This window comes from Drosophila arizonae, chromosome 5 (genome assembly GCF_054131065.1).
Source record: "Drosophila arizonae isolate 15081-1271.41 chromosome 5, UAZ_ARI_1.0, whole genome shotgun sequence".
In the NCBI taxonomy this organism is placed as follows: domain Eukaryota; kingdom Metazoa; phylum Arthropoda; class Insecta; order Diptera; family Drosophilidae; genus Drosophila; species Drosophila arizonae.
In genome coordinates this window covers 6,751,066-6,775,307 of record NC_142925.1, presented here as the reverse complement: position 1 = coordinate 6,775,307, position 24,242 = coordinate 6,751,066, and the positions used below count along the sequence as shown (strand labels likewise).

At 39.0% G+C, this 24,242-nt stretch overlaps 1 protein-coding gene and 1 long non-coding RNA gene across 8 annotated transcripts in view; both read left to right on the top strand.

The window, feature by feature from the left end:
* tn (tripartite motif containing protein thin) overlaps positions 1-21,580 on the top strand; it is a 40,257-nt gene extending 18,677 nt beyond the window's left edge. For 3 of the 7 annotated variants that reach the window (XM_089471542.1, XM_018011713.2, XM_089471543.1), the window contains 9 exons: positions 1,572-1,714; positions 1,775-3,100; positions 7,527-8,257; positions 15,000-15,296; positions 17,175-17,888; positions 20,408-20,567; positions 20,905-21,045; positions 21,152-21,228; positions 21,291-21,580. In XM_089471542.1, coding sequence (XP_089327668.1) covers positions 1,572-1,714; positions 1,775-3,100; positions 7,527-8,257; positions 15,000-15,296; positions 17,175-17,888; positions 20,408-20,567; positions 20,905-21,045; positions 21,152-21,228; positions 21,291-21,504 — 3,803 coding nt within the window. In that variant the 3' untranslated portion in view covers positions 21,505-21,580. Of the gene's footprint in view, positions 1-1,571; positions 1,715-1,774; positions 3,659-7,526; positions 8,258-14,999; positions 15,297-17,174; positions 17,889-20,407; positions 20,568-20,904; positions 21,046-21,151; positions 21,229-21,290 lie in introns of all 7 variants that reach the window. The other 4 variants (XM_018011716.2, XM_018011715.2, XM_089471545.1 and 1 more) reach the window with 4 other exon arrangements.
* On the top strand, positions 8,264-10,823 carry LOC149268420 (uncharacterized). Its single transcript, XR_016270561.1, has 2 exons — positions 8,264-10,415; positions 10,583-10,823. It is a non-coding gene; the product is annotated as an uncharacterized LOC149268420 (long non-coding RNA).
* Positions 21,581-24,242: the final 2,662 nt, after the last annotated feature.

Here is a 24,242-nt window from a genome sequence, read left to right as displayed (position 1 = left end):
ATGTGAATGTGACTGTGACTGCGGCTGCGATTTGCTATGCTGTGACTGAGACACTGTGAAATGTTTGCATTGTTGAGGGCGAGAGAAAGAGAAAGAGAGAGGGACAAAAGGAGAAGTATATGTGGGAAGAAGGGTGTGCTCCAGTGGGAGACTATTCGAGGTTCATGTCGTTGGGGCCCGACAGCTCGTTATTTGCATTATGCATATATATGTATGCATAGCCAAGACATCGGCATGCGCTGGCAGGATATGCCTTGGCAAACGGACGCATAAACATCTCGGAAGAGCCGGCAGTTGTTGTTGTCGGCGCTGCGTTTAGATTCAGTTGATTTCTAGCGTTTTGGCGACACTCTTGAAATCGCATTAGTGCCCAGCTATGTCCTCCCTCATTGACTCTCTCACTGAACAGCAGCACTGAATCGCAGTCAAGATACACGAGAAATAGAGAAAAAAAGAAAATGAAATGGAAAATAGAAAAAAACCGTTGCCTTGTTGCCAACTGTCATTGGTGTAAATTGATGGGTTGGCGGCCTGGCTACAGCAACTGCAATGGCAACAGTTACTGCTGCTGCTACTCCTGCTGCTGCTGCTGCTGCTGCAACTCCTGCTACTGCTGCTGCAACTCCTGCTGCCAGTGCAGTAACTTAGCATTTAGCGACAAGTCGAAATATTTTGGCTGCACAACAAGCAGCAACAAGGCTAAACAAGTTGATAAAAGGAATGCGATGCGATCGAAAACAAGTGGAATTTCAATTGCTAAGCATTGGCGAATGATTGCGCCGACAGCAGCTGAAACGTTCTGGAATTGGCATTTGATAAGCAGCATTGCATTTGGTTAAATTGCATTCGAAATGAAACGTTTTGCACTGGAAATATGATTGTGTGCGAAATCAAATTACTTTGAAGTGTGTTTCTGAAACGATTTGGCATTGAGGTCTGGCTGTACAGTTTTCTAGATTATTCTTTCTTATTGTTTCACAATAATCTCAACTGAAACTAGTAAGCCTCTTCAGCAGCTGTGTCATTCCAACTATTCCAATTTACTTTTAGTGATATATTATAGATTTCGCAGAACTAGGTTTTAATTCCCTTATTTCTTCATATATGCTTGAACTGACTTATGATAGTTGTCGTGGGAGTAGCAGATAGATCATATTTATATCTATGATTTCATTTTTGTTTTGCTCTTTTAATTCGTTTATGGAGACATACTTTCTATGTTTCATTTCCTCTGTTCCTACCCAAGCAGGTTCTACTTATTACGAGGTACAACTCTATGACCTATGGTAGATAAATGTTAAGGTACTGCCCTACGTGTTATCCCCGTTTCCTTTCATTTTCAAATGAATTGAAAATGATGAGATAATAATAATGAAACAGAACAGAAACAGAAACAGGCCTTACAATTTATATACTAGATCGTATAGAGAATCATATAAAATAATAAGCAAATGTTCCACTTCCATTGCATACATACTTAAGAGCATCCTTAGATACCATGAAACGCTTTGCTGCCACCTCAATCAATGCTCAGCATTTATATATATTCCATTTCCATTATTTCATTGCAGGTCAAATCATGGAGCGCTGCGGCGTTTGCTCCGAGAAAGCATATCTCTCCCACTGTGCGCACTGCGAGAAAAAGATCTGCGAGGACTGCAAGAGCGCACACATGGACATACTGCGACGTGAGATAACCCGCTTCAATTCACAGGTGAGCCAAACCTAATCTAGACCCGAAATCAACCACAAACTAATTCCGCACTCTTCATAGATTCGTCGCAGTTTGCATCGATTGCAGGATTCGCTGTCGATAATCGAGAAGAACACGGCGAGTCTGCAGACGAATGCGATTGGTGTGACGGAGGAGATCGACGAGATCTACAGGCGCATTACGAAGGCCATAAAGGACAGAACCGACGGGCTGAAAGGCGAAATCGATCGCTATTTGGCCGTGGAGCTGCGCAATCTGACCACACTCAAGGAGAACCTGGACCTGGAGATCACGAACATCACCAGCAACTGCGACATTGTGGACAAGTACATGAACGAGACGGTCGAGTGGGACGACTGTGAGCTAATGGACACCAAGGAGATCTTTCTGAAGACCGTCGAATTTTTGCGTCACTTTGAGTACGAGAACAACGATTACAGCCGGCGGGTGCGCTTCATTGTCTCCATCGATCCGAATCAGTTGGTCATGAATTTGGCCACCTTTGGGGATCTGAACATTGCGCCCCACTCGACGCCCAGCGGCTCGGTGAGCAGCTCCCATCTGGCGCCGCCCAGTGCCCTGCAGCCCGGACTGATGCGCTCGAAGAGCGATCATCGTTTGGCCACACAGTTCCGACAGCAGGAGGAGCGCGGCGGCTACAACGATGAGCCCGTGCTCGGGGGCCGCAAGTTTGGCGAGCGGCCTCAGCGCAGCGCCAACAACAACGATCGTTATGGCGAGAACCGTTATGGACGCTCCGAGTACGACTATGAGAACGACTATGAGAACGAGCCGGCGGGACGTGGAGCGAAGTCTTCACGTTTCCGTTCGCGTTTCGTGCGCTCGCACCAAAACGACGACTCGGACAGCGAGCAGCAGCAGCAGCAGCGCCAGCAGGAGATTGAGAAGCGCAAGGATCGCGTGCTGGACAGCGAGGATGTGTCGCGTGGCCAGCTGAGTGGCATAATACGGCTCAGCGATTGCTCGCGCGTGGTGCAGCGCCTGGCGGAGATTGGCAAGGAGAAGAAGGAGAAGAAATCGGATGTAGCAGCGCATGCAGCTCAAGCGTGCGTTCAGGCAGCCATCCAGGCGCAGAAGGCCGCCATGCAGCGACAGCAGCAAAAGAATCAACAATCGGCAGCAGCAGCAGCAGCCGATGAGGATGAGCTGGCGCGTCAGAAGCGCAAGAGTGCGGCGGGCAGCTCGACGGCCGGGGAAACGAGCGGCGAGCAGCGACCCAATACGGAGCGTGTGACGGCGTTGAAGCGAGGCGGCCTTGGCGGCAGCGAGGAGAGCGACAGCAGCAGCAGCAATCAGGCAGCGACAGCAGCAGCGGCAGCGGCGGCATCTCCAGTGCGTACAGCAACGGCGACAGCGCGAGCCGAGGTAAGTGTGAATGAGACAAATGAAGAAGATGAGGAAGCAGATGAGGAAGAAGAAGAAGAAGAAGCAGAAGAGGAAGCCAGTGACAGCAGTGACAGCAGCGAAGCTGAGACAGAGACCGAAAGTGAGAGTGAGAGTGAGACAGAGCAGCAGCAGCAGCAGCAGCAGCAGCAGCAGCAGCAGCAGCAGCAGGCAGAACAACACCAGCTGCAGCTGCCAGAGCAGGTGGATAATGCGACCAGCTCTGAGTATGAAGAGGTGACAGTCAGTGAGAGTGAGGAGAGCGACGAGGAGCAGCAGGGGCAGCCAGAGCAGAGCATGCCAGTGATAAATATTGTGCCGCCCGAGAATGAGCTGATGGAGAAGGCGTCAGAGAATGAATGCAATATGGATGTCATAAGCGATAGGCATATAGAGCAGGAGATTGAGGAGAAGCAGGAGGAGGAAGATGGCGATGGCGAGGAAGTGAAAGTGGAAGTAGCAGAGGAGGAAGAGGAAGAGATTACAGATGATGAGGAGGAGGAGGAGGAGGAAGACGAAGAAAATGAGATTGAGGCAGAGGTGAAGGCAGAGCCGATTGCAGAAGCAGCTGCTGCTGAGCAGGAAGATGACGATGAAGAGGAGTATGTGGAGGAGGAGGAGGAGGAATATGAGTCATATGAAACAGAAGAGGATCAAACGGAAGATTAACAAGAGAGAGAGAGAGAGAGATAGCTAGAGATGGCTTGTAGGGAAGAAGAAGAAAAAGCTACAATAGATGAGAAAGAGGCATTGATGTAGAAAAAGCAGAAGAAGAGAAAGCTTCTATAGATGAAGATGAAGAAGAATATGTACCTTCTATAAAAGAAGAAAACGAAGAAGAAGAAGAAAAGAAGAAGCTTCTACGGAAGATGAAGACGAAGAAGAGGTAGCTTCTATAAAAGAAGTACAAGAGGTAGCTTCTATAGAAGATGAAGATGAAGAATAAGAAGGGGCGGCTTCTATAGAAGTTGAAGAGGTAGCTTCTATAAGAGAAGAACAAGAGGTAGCTTAGAAGATAAAGAAGAAGAAGACGCAGCCTCTATAGAAATGCAGCAAGTAGATATTGCTGATGAAAGTATGAAGACGACGAGGAGAAAGCAAGACGAAAGAGGGTCCAAAGCAGAGACCGCAGCAGAAGCTTCCGCTGCTACTAAGCTCGTATGAGAAGGGGCAATATAAAATAGATGACAATCTAGCGGAACGCTAAAGAGAAATCGAAATAAAAGACACAGAAGCTGATAAAGTGTACATCAATCAGACAGGAAAGAGAAACCAAAGCAAAGGCAAAGCCAAAGCTATACAAAAGTGGAACCTAATCTTGAAGATAATTAAGATGAGGAAAGTGAAATAGATGAGAATAAAGTGAACATCTACAGAGGACGATTGTGAAGAGGAGGGAATGCAAAGCCGAAAGCAAATGCACAACATGATATGCTCATTATCAGCTTCAATCTCATTAAAGAGTTTAAGCAGTAAGCGCGTAAAACGGATTCACCTAAATAAGCGGATAAAATAAGCTCTCTCTCTCTCGCTCTCTCATTACTCGTCTCACTTTGTCAGCTGCACTTTGTGTTGCTATATAATTAAAATAATTCAAATCGGGTTATCTGCACAGTATTCAATATTTAATATATATTTATTTATATTACGTATACGTCATGTTTTGTCAAATGTTTGTTTGTCCAAAAAGAAAAAAAGATAAAAACTCTTCTTTATTTGTGTTCAGTGTTCACACTTTCCTACGCTCCGTAAGTCTGTTAAATATAAAAAAAAACCCTAAATAAAAAAATGAAAAGCAAAAATCGAAAAACAAAAACAAAAAATATATATATTTTACTTACTGTTAACCGTTAACTATTTACCTGTTACCTGTTTACCTTTTCGACCTTTTGACCATTTCGTTATTTTACTGATGAACGCTAACCAAATGCCAAATACGATTTGTTTTTGTTTTTTGTGTGTTTTTTTCATTTTTTTTACCCTTTTTCTATGTGTCTTAAGCTAAGTTTCATTTACTTACTTTGATTTCATTTCACATTGCTGTCTTGTGGAGCGCCTTTCATTCGTTTTCATTTTGTTCTTGTTGTTATTAATGCTGTTTTGGGTCCAAACCTTTTCCAACAATCAACGCCTAATCGACTAATGTAAGCTAAAAATCAGAAAAAGAAAGAGAACAAAAAGAAATCTATATAAAAACGAAAAGACAGAGGTCAGGCTGAAGTCTAAATGCTCTTGTAGGGTCAGGGAGCTTTGGTATGTGGTATGCAAATTTTATTTGAGTAGAGTATAGCTCAACTTGCCATGCAGAAATTCCATTTTTATTTGAGTTGAATGTAGCTAAATTTGCAACAAATTTAATTCAATTTGTTCTTTGAATGAATGAATTTCCTGAAATCGACAAATGCAGCAGATACAGACTGAATGAATTGCTATTCTAAAGAATTTTTCATCGGAAAAGTGCAACTATTTTTATGAGCACAGCTGTATGTGTAACAGCAGAGATATGAATTGATTTATAAATTTTTCAAAAATAATAAAATAACTGAAATGTTAAAAATTGTTGTATCTTATTTTATATATGTAGATACTAGAATGCAGCTGCATCAATTAGAGCTTCTACCATGCATTTAAAGTCATAATACCCTTCCCCTACAAGCGTATAGACTAAGCCTCTGACTAAAAATAAATAATTGTGATACGAAAAAGATTTAAAAAAAAAAAACATTAAATAAATATTTTGTAGAGTTTCGACCCAAAAAGCAGGGACATCAGAAATTATGAATTGTACAAAAAACAAAACAAAATTGAGTTCACAGTAATTTAGCATCTATTACCTTATCGTTTAATGCTTAGTTAGAGACTGCAAGCAAAAGAGTTACGAATAAAAAATAAAACACAAATTTTTATGTGTTTAAAAAGAAAATCGAAACAAAACTCTCGAGTAATTTCTGTTACTTTTTATTGTTGTATATGCATCTACTCTGGCTCTCGCTCTATATCTCTCTCTCTCTTTCTCTTTCTCCCTCTCTCTCTCTTTTCGCTATTTCTCAAGTGGACAAACGATGTGGTAGTGATGTTAATTTGCTTAAACCTAACTAAATATATCTGTGCACTTTTGGCTGGCAACAAAAATTGCTAAAAAAAAAATAAATAAAAAATAAACCTGAGCAGAGAAAAACCGCCAAAACCGCCAAAAAGCATACAAATGTCATTTTTACCCGCTATCCATTTTTTATTTCATTTGGATTTTGATTTATTTTCTAAATTTTCTTTCCTTTTTTTTTTTGGTTTTCATTGTCACAAATTTCTGATGTCCGTTGTAAATATATCTATACATATATATCTCCTGTGCGCGTATGTGTGTGTGTGTGCCACCTTTATATCTATTTTGTTAGCCTTCCTGTGCCAGGCATTGCTGCGCGTGGCATCGCTTTCAATGGTAGCATTTCAATCATGTCTGTCAGCCGTTGCTGCTTCCGTCAGTTTAACAACGTATTCATTTACCGTTACACACACATGTATTTGTATGTGTGTGTGCGACATATGCGCGGCTGCATATTTGTCTTGTTTTGTTAACAAGCATTTTTTGACAGAAAAAGTTGGAGGAAAAAAGAAAGAGAGGCGGCTTCATGCACTTGCGGAAATAACCTTGAGAATAGAGAGAGAAAAATTTACAAAAAATACATGGATAAATTAAAAAAAAAAAAAACAATTTAAATTTACCTAAAATTTTGATTTTTTTTAAATATTAAAAAAAGGTTTGCAAAAAAAAAAAATTTATTTACTAAGAGGCTAAAGAATTTATAAATTCAAAGTAGTAAATTAAAGCATTTATTTTTTTTGAGTTTAAAAAATTTTTTCTTTATTTTTTTTTTATATATTTTTTATTTCATTTTTTTTTTTTGTATTTTTTGATATTTTATTAAAAGATCTCTAAATTCAAATTAATGATTATTAAAAAGTTGCATACTTAAAGGACTTAATTTACCTTTTTTTTTTAACTTTGATATGTTTTTTAATTTTATGAAAAATTGTCTTATTAGACGAATTTAGACAAATTAGACAATTTTACAAAATCTCTGATGAATATAGAAAATATTTAAAAAAATAATTCCAAGTTCACCTAATGGTTCTCATTTCTATTTTAACAACTTGCAAGCGCTCCTCTTTTTCTTAATTGCCTGCAACTATCCAAGCTACCCTCGCACTCTCAAAAATGCGCTCTGTCTTTGACGTTTGCCAGCCCACTTCGCCCCTGCCCCACCTCCTGCCAGGCGCCCACATCGTTGTCACTTGTATATTGTCCATACGCCATCCATATGCATATTCGATATCTTTCTTTCTCTACTTGCATTTCGTTTCGCTTGCAATCCGAAAAAAAAAAATGAAAACAACAAACAACTAACAGGCTGACAGCGCCACAGACTCTGATGCAACTCCTACTCCTACCCAACAGTCCAAACCGGCCGTGTCCGCCCAGGTGGCAGCTGTCAAGAAGACACAACGTTCGGGCAGCAGCGATAGCAGCGCCTCAACCGAAAGCTCTGCCAGCTCAGCAACAGCAGCAGCCGCCGCAGCAGCAGCAACAACAACAAGCAGCAGCGCTCAGCCGGCCAAGGCGGCCAGCTCGTCGCGCTACTCGAGCGCACGTGAGGCTACGGTGCCAGCGACGCCGGAGAAGAAACCCTTCGTGAGCCGCTTCCTGCCGCAGCACAGTACGCCGAGCACCACCAACGGCTCAGCGGATAAGAAGAAGGCTGAGTCGGATTCGAGCAGCGAGGAGGAGACCAGCTCAGAGTCCGAATCCGAGTCAGAAGTGGAGCCGAAGCCGAAGACAAGCGCCGCGGCCAGCAGCAGCAGCAGCGCAGCAACCAAATCGACGCCCAGCAGCGCAGCCAGCTCGACGACAGCAGCGGGCAGCAGCAGCGGCGGCAGCAGCTCGTATAGGGATCGGCTGGAGGCGAGACGCGCCTCCCGTGACGATACGAACGCGACGACGGCGCGCAGCAGCTATGCCACGCCCAACTCGAGCAGCAGCGGCTATGGCAGCGGCAGCTCGCCCCGCACCCGCCCAGTGCCGGCGGCTCATCATCTGACGGAGAGCGATGATCGTTATGGCAGCGGCAGCGGCAGCAGCAGGTATTTCCATCCGAATTTCCAAGCTATCTATATACACATACATACATATATGTAGAACAACTAAATATCTAACCTATATACTCGACATAGACTTAACTGTAATTTTTTCTGGTTTTATTTCTAAACTTTTGCATGGCTCACGTTAAGTTCGCAATTAATTTCTGACTTTTGGCTATTGATTTTTGGCTTATAAATTATTCAAATACAATTCACACAAACCCACGTACACACACACATATTGATTGATATACATGCATATATGTATACACGCACACCCATACTCTAACACATAATGAATAATGAATAATGATACTCGTGCATGATAAATATAAATTAACTGTCGGCTGCTTTTTATACAAAGCGACTTTAATGTGGGGAATTATAGGCACTATATAATATATATATTAAAATTATATATATATGTACATATATTTGATTAACCTTTAGCATAATTGTGTGTGTGTGTGTTGAATGCGGCTCAAAGTATTTGAATTGGGGAGTTATAAGCAGAACGATATAGAGGACAATAGCAAGGTGAAAATGAGAAAGGTTTTTAAGAATTTATATATAGCTTATTTTATCATAAAATATAAGTGTAGCTGTTAGGAATTGGACGTTACGTGGCTCAGCAATCAATTTATCTCTGGTTCATCAATCACTTGCTCTCCACAGATGACAGATCAGAGATTGAACGAATTATTAATGTTATTTAGCCAGTTGTTCAAATAGTCATTAAGCCAGTCAATCAATCAGTCAGCAAGCTATTGAGTTAGTTAATCAATCAACTGTTTGTCTGTCTGTCTGTCAGTTACCTAATCCATCAATCAGACAATAATATTAACCTGTGTCAGTCAGTAAGTCAATCAGCCCGTGGGCTAATCAGTCAGTGTCAATCAGTGTGTCAGTCAGTTTGTCAATTATTTCATGAAGCAATCAGTCAGCTAGGAGTTCAATCAGGCACTATAGTCAAATTAGTCTACCTATTAGTTGGTCAGTTTTTAGTCAATCAATCAGCCAGTCGTCAATCAGTAGTCTAGATAAATAAGTATAAGAGCTATATATCAATTAGTCTATCAGTCAATTAGTTTATTTAAAGTATTTATTGAATATCAGTCAATCAGCCAATCAGTCAATCAGCAACTCAGTCAATCAATATATTGTCAATTAGTTAATTTGGGCATAGAAAATAAACAGCACGCTTTCAATCAATCACTTAATGTGTATGTAAGTCAGTTGTCAATCAGTTAGTCAATCAGTTGATCTGGATATATTACGTAACCACTATGACTTCACAACCAATCAGTCAATCAATAAGTTAATCAATCATTCAGTCAATCAATTAGTCATCAGTATATTCGTGATTAATAAAATAATTAGCTAATCAAGTAGTCAGTTATTAAAACATATACATAGATGACTTAACGAATAATCAATCAATCAGTCAATCAATGAGTCATTAGTCTATTAGTAATTAGTAAAAGGGTAAGCGAGTCAAGCAGCCAATCATTAAAACATATACTTAGATATATAATAGGTATTCTGTCAATCAATTAAAACTTGATTAGCTATAGAGACAGTTTTTTATATATTTTCTGTTCAAGGGCATTTGTTATTCGGCTAATTAAAATAATATAATCCCAGCTATCGAAAATTTCAATTTCAATCATTTTTGGTTTTACTTTATTTCTGTTGATTCCGTTGCATTAATCATATTATAGCTTATTTATAATTATAAAGTGCGTGAGATTAATTTACAATTTTAATTTGCTGAACAGACACACACAAACACACACGCACACACACACACGTATACACACGTGCACGCAGCTATACAGAAATGGCAAAACAATTGAGCTTAAATTGAAATTAATTGATTCCATGATTCATGCAAATCGAGACGAGTTCGCTAATACAAAATGAATTTGTTATTGATTGTTTTGTTGTTGTGTGTGGCTCGAATTGTTGGTGTTTTGGTTGCTTTTGAATTTGTATTTGTATTTGTATTTGTTTATGTGATGTGATCTCTCTCTGCTGCAGCTTTGTACAACTGTGCGACATTGGCATTAGCATCGCATTGGCCATTTTATTGCTCATACGCCTCGTGTGGCGTTTACTAGTCAAGCTCTTAACCTTTGCAGCAGCAGCCAGCCAGCTCTAGGTAAAAATAAAAAATAAAAAAAAGCGTAGCACTCACTTACTCCTATTCCCCACCTCTCCCCAGCCTCACGCTCTCTCTCTCTCTCTCTCTCTCTCTCTCTCTTTGTCTTTATATGCATCTCACTCTATGTATTTGTATCTTGTTGTTCTCTATGTTCGTCTTTGCAGCGCACTGCCCTTTAGCATACCGTACATAAGTAGGCCCCACAGGGCTCTGTACCGAAAGCGATTTGCGGATGTTAAGCGTGACACTAAATAATTGAATAACAGACAGTTATAGCTGTAACTGATTAGCTATCTATCTATCTATAGATAGTTAGATATATACGTATTTTGCATATATACTACCTCCATCCCGTTCCCTTCCCTGAAATGTGCCTCACAATCAAATTAAATGTGTGCAACTGCATTGAAATGTTTTATTTATTCTTCTTTTAGGCATTTCATTTAATTTGTTTCATCGAAAGCGTTTTTCAGTTAAACTCATTGCAGTCGGGCATAGCCAACTGCATGATGCGCGTTCATGGTACAAAAATAGTTGAAATTTTTCTTTTTTTCTATCATAAATCAGGAGCGCATCTAATTAAACTAACTGAAACTTTACTTTTTATTGCCATTTAGTCTTTTGTTTTCCCTTCCCACATTGCTTATAATATTCTTTATTCAGTTATTCAGTTTCTTCATCTCCAGCAAAACCAATATACCCTCTTTAATCTCACTCAGCAGAGTATGCACTGCCCACAGACAAATTTGCACACAAGTTGGCTTCTTGCTTAGTTTCTAATTTTTTGCTTTCGTCTTTGTCCCTTTCATCCGATGTCAAACAAAGAAAGGTCGTAATAGCCTCACAGGCTTAAGAGCTTAACCCTAGCTGCTTTGTTTTCTCTGGTGACACGAGAAAACTGAAGTTTTCAGAAGCAAATTAGCTTTATATTTTGTATGAAATATTTTAAAATTTGAAGAAATTTTAAATTTAAAATTTATTTATATTGGTTAGCTTTTTTTTCATAAATAATAATTGAGGAAAGGGAGCAAATTAATTACTTAAACTTTAGGCAAAATTTTAGTTTGTAAAGGTGTACTAAAATTATAGTTGTACAAAAAGAATCGTTAATTTTTTGTTTTTGTTACAAATATTAAATGTTAAAAAAATGTTAAGTATTTTTTTTAGAATCTATAACATTTTTTTTATATTTTTCTTTATTTGTTAACAAAAAATGTTTATTTTTTTTTTCCTTTTCTAAGCTAAAATCTAATCGTTAATTTTTAGTTTTTTGTTACATATATTAAACGTTTAAAAAATGTATAGAATTTTTGTTTAGAAGAATAGAAAAAATGCTATATTCATTTAAATTATTTTTTTGTTAAGTAAAAAAAATTCAATTTTTTTTTTCTTTTTTGATCTGTTTAATTTTTAAACAGTTTAATATATAAATATATATTATAATTAGGCTAGTTAACTTAGTTGAGTTGCTTAAAGTAGAAATACAGGAATCTAAAAAACATATGTCAAAATTATTTCTATCAAAATGTATATGTATATATAGTTATAGTTCAGTTAGGTTTTTCTGCACACTTTTCAAAACAAATTTCATTAAAAACTTGGCTGCTGGGACTCAAACTCATTTGACATATTTGAAAAATTGAAAAAATGTTATAAATCGATGTCAGCTAGCGATTGGGGAAAAGCTGTCCACAGCAATCAGATATGTTATATATATGCCACAAAATATTATCGAAATGTCAGAGAGGTTGCGTTTGAGTGTGTGTGTGCCTGTGTGTGTGTGTGTGTGTGTGTGTGTGTTTGTAGTGTCAGATTCTAGTTCTAGAGCTGACATCAAGGGGTTAAGTAGGGACAGTAGGGCAATAAATAGAGCTTGAATCTAAGTTGAGGCAGTTGGAGCCACTCAGTGGCTGCTCAAAAGCAGCTTCAATTCAATTCGCAGCACTTTACAATGACCTTTCACACACACACACACACACACACGCGCAGAGAGCGAAAAGGGTTCAAATGCCGTTGAGTTGTTGTCATTGTGTGCGTCTGTCTCTTTCTCTCTATGTGCTCGTTCCTTAATTTATTTTATTGACAATCATATTGAATATTGAGTTCTTTTTGGGGGCTAGCAGACGCACAGCTTGCGTAATGTAATTAAAACTTGTGGCACAGCAAGTGGAGTATTAATTGCAGTTTTTTATGGTAGCTGCAGGTTATCGAGAGAGGTATTCAGAGAGTATATTAGCTTTAACATGAGGTGAGGCTGAGCTACTTTGACTTAATTGGAGCTTGCAAATTTATATAGTATATTATTTATATATCATATAAATCCAACTATGCCCCATGTTTATTCAGATACGAAGTATTATGCTAAAGTATTAGTTGGTCCGAAGAGTGACGATTTTATTTAAAGCTTCAGGCTCTCAATTTCTTTAGATATTCGTTACATATCTATATCAATGTCTTATATGAGCCGCTGATTTAGAGACGGACAACTCTCAGCTCTCTTATTAGGAGGGGTATGTCATTATCATAATCACTATTTAGCTGCGTCATAGATATCTTTTTATAGTTAATACACGCCATCAAATTAGGGCGTGGCAATTTAATAATTACCACAGAGCTCCTTTACATCCATCTTATATGCGAACCGTCCACTGCTCTTTAGCTATGTCTCTCTATCTGGCATATGTTCTGCCCATTTGGGGCGTGGCAGGTCCATTCACCATAGTTGCTTTAAAGATATCTAACTTTGCCCATTTGGGGCGTGGCAAGTCCATATTCACCATAGAGTTGCTTTATAGATATCTATCTTTTACCTATAGATATCTCTCTAGTATATATCCCGCCTATCCTTTATAGAAAACGACTCACTATTCATCCATCTATACATGCCGCCAATATGGGGCGTGGCAAGTCAAGAATCATCATAGAGGTCCAATATAGTTAGGTATTCATATCTTATACGATATTCAATAGTTGAGCCACTCTTGAGCTCCTCTATATACATATGTATGTTATCCAACTAATTTACATCTAATATATATATTCCCGTAATATATATTCCCCCAATATATATTCCGCCCCTTAGAGTTTACATTACAGCTTACAGATCTCTAGTAGGAACCGCCCATTCTGGCGTGGCAAGTCAACAAGTTCTTGCAATTGATGCACAATTGAACGACTCTACATATATCCATATATCTATCTAATATATTCCGCCCATTTGAGTTTCTGTAACATGAACGAGCATTAGGCAGTCGTTAGCGGCTGCTTCAATTTGTCTGTGTGTGTGTGAGTGTGTGTGTGTACACGCGACAATTGTTTAAATATTGAATAAAACATCGCATTCATTTTTGCTATCAAATGAATAAAAAAAGATTTTTATACTCGATATATATGTATATATATTTTTATGGCAACAATCAATGCTTGTTTTTCTTTTGGCTGTTCTTTTTTTCCATGGCAATTAATGTACAGTTGGACAACATGCCGCACATGATGTGTTGCATGCGCTGGCATTCATTTCATTGTTTGACTATGTGTGCCATATATGTATGTATGTGTGTATGTATGTATGTATGTTTATGTATATTCCATGTAATCGATGTGGCGTACTAACAAAATAAAAAAAATATTGCCTACATTTGTGCGTCATATGGAAATGTAAAGAGTGAGAGAGGGAGAGAGAGAGCAAGAGGAGAAGAGGTTGAGTTGAGAGAGTGAGAGAGATATAGATAGAGAGAGAAATAGACGGCTGATAGAGAGAGAGTGAGGGAGAGAGAGAGAGAGACATAGAGAGAGAAAGAGAGAGAGAGAAAGAGAGAGAGAGAGAGAGAGAGAGAGAGAGAAAGACTGCTGCTGCTTAAGCTCCTGCCCATGGCCTTAATACTCATTTAACCGTATTTAATGAGCTTTTTGTATTTACTTTCAGTATTTACATTATTTTTGTTGGTATTTAAATACCGAGTATTATATTTTCTGTGTGTGCTTTGTTGTTGCTTTCCATGTAGCCGTTGGCCTTTGTAGTAGTTGCTGTTTAATTAATGTTGCTTATTTTTGTATACTCTTAATGCTTTGTATACCCTGTAAATGTGACCTGTATGTGAGCATAGTGTACTTATGCATTGTAAAATACCCTCTAAATTTGTGTTGCTCTGTGTCTAAACTTTTGCGCTAATGTAAAATGTAAAACGTGAAATTTAATTAGAAACTTTTTTCGGTTGAGCGCACATAATTTTTGTTGCTTGTTTTTTTTGTGTATTTTAATTGAATTTGGTTGCCTAATAAACGAGCTAGAGAGCGGGAGAGAGAGGATGCGAGAGGAAGGGGAGGGCGGAAGAGCGAGGCGTAAGCTCGTTACACACAGATTTAAGCTAGTTAAAAGTTAGTTCTCGCTAGGCGCTTCCAAAGTTTGTTTTTACCGCCAGGTGCGAGGCACACAGACACACACACACACACACAGAGACAGCACACATACACATACACAAACTTCAACTTCTACAAAAGCAACAACAACCAAACACAATTTTAAAGTGTTAAATATCGCATAAAAAAAATACCAAAAAAAAAAAACCAACATTTTTCTAGCTACACAAGCCGCTTCCTAAACAAAAGCAAGAGCAGCGCAATTGTCGCACAGCCGTCGCTATCGACGCCGAACGCCTCCTTCGACGATGATGGCAACGGCACGGGCACCGGCACCGGCACTGGCGACGATTCCGACAGCCGCTACGGCACCGGCCGCTCACGTTATCTGGCCATGAAGGAGCGACGCAATCGCTTGGCGCGCAGTCGCTCCTCGCATCAGTTTGGCAACGAGGACGATGATCTGGATGAGCCCGTATCGCCGACGACAGTGTCGCCATCTGCTTACCTGGCCTCAAGGTGCGCAAGTCTAAACAAATACCAGAACAAATATCAGAAAAATACCAAAAAAATACAAAAAAATACCAAAAAAGAAGTGTATGACAATTCAATTCGAAACTCCGTTGTATATAGGACGCTGGCGTTTGTACATATGGCATATATTTTATAGATCTATATATACTCTATGTTCTATATATACTCTATATAAATCTGTTATGGACGTTTCTATGGGCGCTTTCAATGTGCGTGTGCTGTACCACTTCCCGTCCCTTTTCGCTAAAAACCAAAAAACACAAAATATTTGAATTTCAAATTTTTGTTTTATTCATTATTTTTTTATTATTTTATTTTGATTTTAATTATTTTTTTATGAGTTTCTCTGCGTGCTGGACCCACGTTTCTTTACCACGTTTTGTTCTCGTTTATGTTTTGCACTCTACACACACACACACACACACACCCACGCCTACATATACACACACCAGCACACACTAATTCCAGTTTCTTTTATGTACATTTATTATTTCAATTTTTTATTTGAATTATTACAAAATTTTTTAAACCTCCCCAACAAAAAAAAAAAAAAAGTTTTTTTTCTGCGCGTTCAAATTAACCGAAATTAACAGGATTTTTAAAGCCATTTTGTATAGTTGTTTCTTTTTCACTGTCTTTTCCTTAGATGCAGTTGCGCCCACTCTGTACAAATCTCATGCATTCATCATGCATACATCATGTATTCGTCAGGCATTCGTCATGCATTTTCATCATGCATTCGTTGTGCATTTTTCCATTTCCATTTCAGTTTTCGTTGCGTCGTCGCAGTCATTAAATGTGAAAAAAATCTAGTTCAGCTCAGCTCATACATTCATTTGAACCAGTTCATAATTTCAGTGATCAACATTTAAACAAGCGAGGGCTGCTCACTGAGTTGTGCAGGCGTTTTCATTTAATCTGTTGGAAGTTTGCTTACAGTTTGATAATCACTGCGTAATCACCGACGTAAACAGTTTAAGATTCAGTTTACGGTTTGTAATATACTGACTCTTTAGCTCTTTTTAAGGCAAAATACAGTTTGAGAGCTATTTTGCTATTCTCTTGTTTGACGATCAGAGAATCAGTTAATCCACTACAATTTTCCCACGTGAAGCTTTTTGCTTCATACTAAACAACCGTTTACAGTTTGATTCCATTGGCGTTCAAACTGCGCTTTAGCATTTATTGTAGCTCTCTGCAAACAGTTCTAGAGTCATTACGGTGTGCTCAATGACTCATCAACTGTTTAACTAAGCAAGGCCTTGACAAGTAGATTCCAGTTTCAGTCAAACTGTTCTCACAGGATTGACAGCAAGTAGTTGTCTTCAAAATAGCCCCATAGTTGTCGCCAAACTGTATTAGGATACAGTGATACTGTAAAGATCGCAAAGATCTTCTGCAAACAGTTTGACAGTCCTTTCAACTGTTCTAACATGTTGTTAGTCAGCTCACAGTTTGACCAACACTGCATTCAGTAGTGGCTGAACTCGAGGCATACTTTCAAACAGTTTGACAGTCAATATCCGAGCTCCAGTCGAGTCGAAGACTTAGGGCTCTTCAAATATTTGCTGGACTAACAGTTTGGCAGTCAACTTTTAGCAATGACTCTGCAACTGTAGGTCAAGGCTTAGGCAATCTTTGACAATTGATTCACAGTTCGCATTTAACTGTACCCAATGACTCCTAAACTGTCATGCCTAAGCTTAAATTCAGTTTCACAGTGACTGTAAAACTGCGTGCCTCTCTCAATTACTCCCAAACTGTCGGCAATGCCTCTCCAACAGCCTCATCGCACAACTCAACGTTCAGCGCTTGCGCGTATCTTCCAATCTGAATGCTAATCCATTCTCAAATGTTTTACAGATACAGCGGCTATGGCAGCAGCGATCTATCACGCAGTCGCTCCTCGCATGCGCTGAAGTCTCGCGACAATTCGCCCATCACGGATCGCAGTGCGGGCTCGTCGCGCAGTGCGCTGGGCAGCTCGACGGACAACAAGGACGGGGAGGCGCTCAGCTCGTGGGCGCGTTATCTGAAGAACAAGTATGGCAGTAAGAGCGCCAAGGATGCGCCCAGCAGCAGCAGCGGCAGCAGTGTGCGCGATAGCCACGCCTCCGGCTCGACGGCGGCCAGCCGAAGCACGGCCAGCGATGTGTCCAGGCGGCTGAGCCTCGGCCTGCCGTTGCGTCAGGCCAATGAGCTGGCCTCGTCCGACGATGACGGGTCAAAAAACGGGCTAGGCTCCCCTACGTCCCCTACGGTAGCAGCAGCAGCAGCCGGTATAACCGGAGTGGCAGGTACTATCCCTAAACAGGTATACCTGCGCAAGCGCCAGCAGCTGTTCCAGTTGGGGGGCCGGGGGAGCGAGCCCGGATCCTTTACGTGGCCGCGCGGCCTAGCCGTCGGCCCCGACAATAGCATTGTCGTCGCCGATTCGAGCAATCATCGTGTTCAGGTCTTCGACTCGAATGGCATCTTCGTCAAGGAGTTTGGCGAATATGGCAACGGCGAGGGTGAATTCGATTGTCTAGCGGGCGTGGCAGTCAATCGCATCGGCCAGTACATCATTGCCGATAGGTGAGTAGATCCAAAACTTTTAAACACCAAAAATTTGTTGTGCATCACTTAAGAAGTCTCTGAGATCTTTGAGTCGGTCTTTAAATCAAAATGAGTGGATAGTGAAAAGCAGGTCTCAAGCTAAACTGAACTAATTGTTACACATTTACATAAGGTAGTTATCAATTTCTCTCCTCGAGTTTTCTTTTATGACTTTATAAAACTCTTTGAGTTTTCTTCTATAAACTCTATAGAGCTCTGAGTTTTTCAATTAGGTCTTCAAATATTGCCTTAAGGAAATAAATGAATCCTCGATCGTTACTAACTAGTGATTCATCCCAAAAGCGAGCACTAAGATTTATTGATTTTTCTTCCAAGTATTCCATGGAGCTCTTTAGCTTTTTTTTATAGAGCCCCCTCTTCAGCTCTTCAGATAATTTCTGTTTCTCTTCAAGTATTGCTTTAAGAGTATTTTTGTGTAAGTCTCAAAAATTGCTCAACCATAAATCAAATTCTGTTGCAAGTAAGGTCATGGTATCCATGTCCTTAGCTTATCTCTTAGGTTTCTTAAGTCCCTTATTCAGTTTCTCTAAAATGTTTCTATTTTTTTATGCTCTTTAAGTCTAATTGAAATCTCTCTTTCCTCAATCCTCCCATTCTCCATGCCTATTCCAATACCAGTTATTGCTATAACTTCTTCTTCTATATTTTATGCTCTTTAAGTCTAATTGAAATTTCTCATTCCCATTCCTCATTCCTATACCCCATTGCCTATTTTTGCTTTAACTGCATTGAAAAGTTGCGTAGGACAAAAGAGAATGGAAAAACTTCTTTCCCATATGTCAGATCATTCGCATGCCAAAAATTTCAGTTGGACAGCTCTGCTGGTCAGTTGAGCTGCTTGAGTTGGCTCAGCTTTTTGGCTTCGCCCAGCTCCATCGACTCTTCGCTGCATTTTAATTAAGTCGAAACAATAGTCCATGATTAATTCTTGGGCTTAGCTTTATGCTGGAGCCGTGTAATTGGCACAGCTAAGCGCATAATAGCCGCGTTAATGAGAAACATGTGCGGACGACTCAGCCCTGCGCTCCTCCGCACCGCCACCGCTCGGTTTAAGCCGTATGTAACCAAACGCCCTCTCGTTTTTTTCTCTCCCTCTCCCTCTCCCCCTCTGCTCTCGCCCACTCTCTGTTAGTATTTACACATGTGCATATGCCCAATCTTTGGCTGCGTGTAGGGCCTGTCATTCATTGTCTGACGAGAAATCTCGTTAAGCGCCCGGGGTCGGACGGATGGTCGGATGGTCGGATGCTTGGTCGTTCGGTTGTTCGGTCGAGCCTCATTGTCTGTCTCAACTTTGATTTTGCACGTTAAGCGGCTTAGTTGTAAGCCCAATGCCCAGGGCTAAAATGCGTCACACGATGCCAGCGACCACGCCCACTGGCCTCAAGTTACGGCACACGGTAATGAGTTCTCAACGCCCCATTTTGTAATTAATGACAGTCCGAAGCGCGTTTCACAATTTGATGGCAGAGTGACTGCAAATGGCAGAGCTCTGCAAAATGGCCAATGCTTTTACATTTTTTTGCTTGCTCAAAGGAAGAGAGAGAAAAAGAGAGAGAGATAGAGAGAGAGAGAGAGAGAGAGAGAGAGAGAGAGAGAGCTAGTTTGGCTCTTGGTCTATAGATTTAATGTCTGTTTAACTGTTATAAATTTAATCTCAGTTGAGCTGAATAAAAAATGAAATAAAATTTAATCAAACAGAATCTACAACAAAACATCAAACTAAATATTAGTTAAATAAAACACATTCTTAAAATAAAAAATTCAATAAAAATTTGCCAAACAATAAATAAAAGGTGGTGAAAATTGAAACTAAAAAGAAGAAAATATTAAAAGACAGAAAATAAATAAAAATATTTATATAATTCAAATTAAATTAAATTAAATTACATTATAAAATTATAAAATATACAAAAAAATTTAGATAAAAACAAATAACAAAAGAGTTATATTAAAAAAAAAAAAAAAAAACAAAATAAATAAAAAAAAAAAATAAATAAATACATATATGAATAAAAACAAATAAATGTAAAACAAATTTATTAAATAAACATAATCTATACGTAAACAAAAATAATAAAATTAAATAGGCATAATAAATATATGTGCATATTTAAACAAAGATAATTTCTTAAAAAAAAAAATTATATATGTATATATTTAAATAAAATGAATTTAAAAAATATTTTACAAAACAAATTTAGTTAAATAAAAAAAGATTATACAAAATATAAATTAAATAAATGTAAAAAAAAATTTAAAATTATATATATTTTTTTTCAGAAGCCCATAATAATAAATTACATTTTTATTTAAGGGAATCAAATTCCATTTAAAATAATTATATATTTAGCAATACAGCTTTAATTTTAAATTACATATATTTGATGCACTAAATATATTTGTACTTCATTTCAATTTGATTTGTATATTGATTTAACATGAATTTGCGTTCACCTTTGTTTACCACGTTGCAGATACAATCATCGCATTCAGGTGCTCGATCCGCAAGGCCGTTTCCTGCGCGCCTTCGGTTCGCAGGGCATCGCAGATGGCAAATTCAATTATCCTTGGGGCGTTACAACCGATGCACTCGGCTTCATTTACGTATGCGATAAGGAGAACCACAGAGTGCAGGTGAGATGCTGCATGGTGTTTATCAACATGGGTGGGAGAGGGAGTGCGAGTGCGAGTGCGAGTGGCAGTGGGAGAGGCAACGGGGGCGAGGCAGCAGGAAACGGCAGCTCAAAGTCTTGCCCAATTTGTCACACTTGAGAAGGCTGCCAGCCGGATGCTGAGACTGCAGCTGCCTACGCCCATAGCCACGCCCACTCAATTTTCATGCGCTTAACGCAGCCAGAGCGCGCTGCCTGCCTCACTCTCCCTCTGTTCCTCTCTCTCTCTCTCTCCCAATGTCTCTGTTTCTCTTTACATTTGTTTTATTAAAAAAAAAAACAACTATATCGTGGTTCAGGTTTTCCAATCCGATGGTTCCTTCGTTGGTAAATTCGGTTCCTGTGGCCGTGGCGAGGGCCAGCTTGAGCATCCGCATTATATAGCCGTATCGAATACGAATCGTGTTATTGTTTCCGATTCGAATAACCACAGAATTCAGGTAAGCTGACCGAACGGAATTTAATTGGAATCTGTAACAGCTGTTACCTGTCTACCTCCCTCCCTCTCTCTCTCTCTCCCCCTCTCCATCTCTCTCTCACCCGTAGATATTCGATGTTAATGGCAAAGTGCTGTCCACTGTGGGCGGCGAGGGCTCCGATGATGGACAATTTAAATTTCCACGGTGCGTATACTTAATATATTATATATCTCTATACAAAAAAATTAATTACTGTTTTTTTATAGCGGCGTGGCTGTGGATGATCAGGGCTATATCTTTGTGGCCGATTCGGGCAATAATCGCATACAGATCTTCAATCCGGATGGCAGCTTCCTGAAGACCTTCGGCTCCTGGGGCTCCGGCGACTCGGAGTTCAAAGGGCTCGAGGGCGTGGCCATTATGTCGAATGGCAATATTTTGGTATGCGATCGCGAGAATCATCGTGTTCAGGTCTTCTGAGCCACGACCTAGCCCAACAACAACAATTTATTATTTCAATTTAAATTTTATTTTGCAAAAAAAAAAAAAATCAAAATTTATAACAATTGACAAAATTGAGTTCACTTTTCTAGTCCTAGAAAAGAACAACTACAAAATTTGAGAAAAAAAAATCGAAAACTTGTTAGAAAAATCAGCTAAATATATATCGACTTAATATATATATATATCTATATATATTTATATGTATTGCTTAATAAATTATAATAAAAAATAAAAAAAAACCAAAGCGAAAACTCGTCAGAGTTGGAGTGAAAAAAAAAAAAAAAACACATTCTTTCGCCCAATCTTTACGAACCCAAGCATCAATTGCTGGCGGAAACTCTGGGCCATAATTCTCTTGGCCCTAATTGAGATTTATCTGAAATTACACTCGTTGCGAGGCTGCGTGCGAGGCACTTTATTAAATTAAGATCTTCTTCGGGTTTGCTGCAAAATGAAAGTTTTCCCGTTTTTTACATAAACTATATGGTTTACTGTGTGAGTGTGTGTGAGTGGTAGAGTGTTGTGTGCGTGAGCATCACAAGAAGCACTGAGCGCACAGCTGCAGATTTATGTGTACTCGCATAAATTTGTTTGCCAGCAAATGTTGCGCATACGCCATGTAGCTCAGCTACAAGCCAACTGTTTATCTATATACAAAAAAAAAAAAAAGGAAATAAATGTGCTTATATATACTATATAAGAACATATATATATATATATATATATATATATATATATATATATATATAATAATACGAACTAGCGCTACACTAACTGTGCAGGAAATGCAGCTCTTGGTAGGTAATTTATTTTTATTACATTTTTTTATTTTTTATTTTTTTATTTTTTCATTTTTAATGATATATATTATATATTATATTTTTATTTAGAATCAACAGCTATTTTTATGGGCTTTTATTATAGACACAACATATTGTTTGCTATTAAAATATACTAAAAATCAGGGTATAATAAATTTTAATTTCAATGAATATTTTATAATTTACTTGCGTTAGAAGTTGAAAATAAAAAAAAAAAATAAAAAAAAATAAAAAAATTACGAATATTAATATTAGACAGTATATATATTTTTAACGATTTTTTTTTGTAATTTTTTTAAATAATTTTTTTATAATTAAAAAATTTTTTTTTTTTTTAAATAAATTGCTCGCCAGAAAACCTAAGCCAAGCATTTGTTTTTACTTGTAGCCCTAAAGTCACTAACTAAAAACACATTTATAGTACTTGAATATTTAAAATAAAATATACATTAAAGTATATTCAAAAAAGTATTTTTTGCTTTTTAAATTAATGTTAACATTCTTCAGACGCTTCTCAGCTGATACTTCCAAGTTTCCAGTTTTCCAGCTAAAATACTCTTACTTTTTGCGTAGCACAAAAATTACAGCTTTTTGTGAATTGACACCAATACACTTACACGAACACAGAAACATGCACATTCACACACACACACACACACACTCAGTCATTCTCACTCTCGCATACAAAGCACGCAAAATGTTGCGAATTCAAGTGAGTTTTATGTGATTAAAATGCATGTGTTGTGTGAGTGTTAGTGTGTGTGTGAGAGCGCTAGTGTGTGTGAGATAGTGTGTGTGAGATAGTGTGTGTGAGAGCAAGTGATATGTTAAGTGTAGAGTGCGGAATTTGCCGTAGAGCTTTATGGCTTACCGTTGCCTCTCACAAATCGTCTCCTGCTCCTGCTGCTCCTGCTCCTCCTGCTCCACATTGAGAGCTGATTACATAATAAAATTCGTTGATTTGCAGTTGTCGCAATTAACCTTTGATTGGTGCAAGCCAACAAATTACAGGACAGCCAACTGACACGCCTACAGCTACCGCCACCTCCTCCTCCTTCTGCTCCTGCTCCCAGTGCATTCCCACCATCTAATTGAATCAAAATGCGAACATTTCACCATGTCACGCAGTAAATACGCCTTTCAATTAGCACAGCGAGCCGAGGCCTCCATATGTGGTTGCCACAATGTATTCATCCGTACGAAACTTGCCACATTATGTGGCAACTGGCAAAAACGAAGAAAAACCGTAGATAATTTGTTAAAGTGCCTGGCTTATTCTATTTTGTTTTTTGTTTTTGGTTGTTTTCTTTTTTATGGCTGGCGCATATGAGCCCAGGTGGGCGTGGCAACAGCCACAAGTTGCGCCCAGCCGCATAAATTACAGCTGCTCTGAATGTGTGGGTGTGTGTGTGGCACGATTCGATTTTTTTATGGCTTGTAATTTTTATTTGCATGTATCACGTGCCACGTCGCCAAATTTCATTTAAATTAACTACTGCCAATGGGCGGCAGGGGCGTGGCGCGCTCTCATTTAATTGGAACACGTTCCGGAACAACAACAACAATAACAGTTTGCTTGTTTTATGAACACCTTCCCCAACTCTGGTAGATGACGCGCCGTCAAATTGCAATGTGCTAAAAAATTATTCACAAAAAAAAAAAAAATAAATAAATAAATAAAAAAATTCTTTCTGCACTTAAATGTATGCTGCAAAAAAAGAAACTTAAAAGCACAGTGGAAGAAGAAGGCGAACTGGAATAGCAAGGCACTTAGCAGTGAAAGGAGGGGAAAGGATCGCTGTATAAGCGGGCGAAGAGCGAGTGTTGAAGGCAATGCTGAGTAATGGAAGGAAGGGGTAAGGAAGAAATTATCGCTTTGTACGGGAGAAGGCA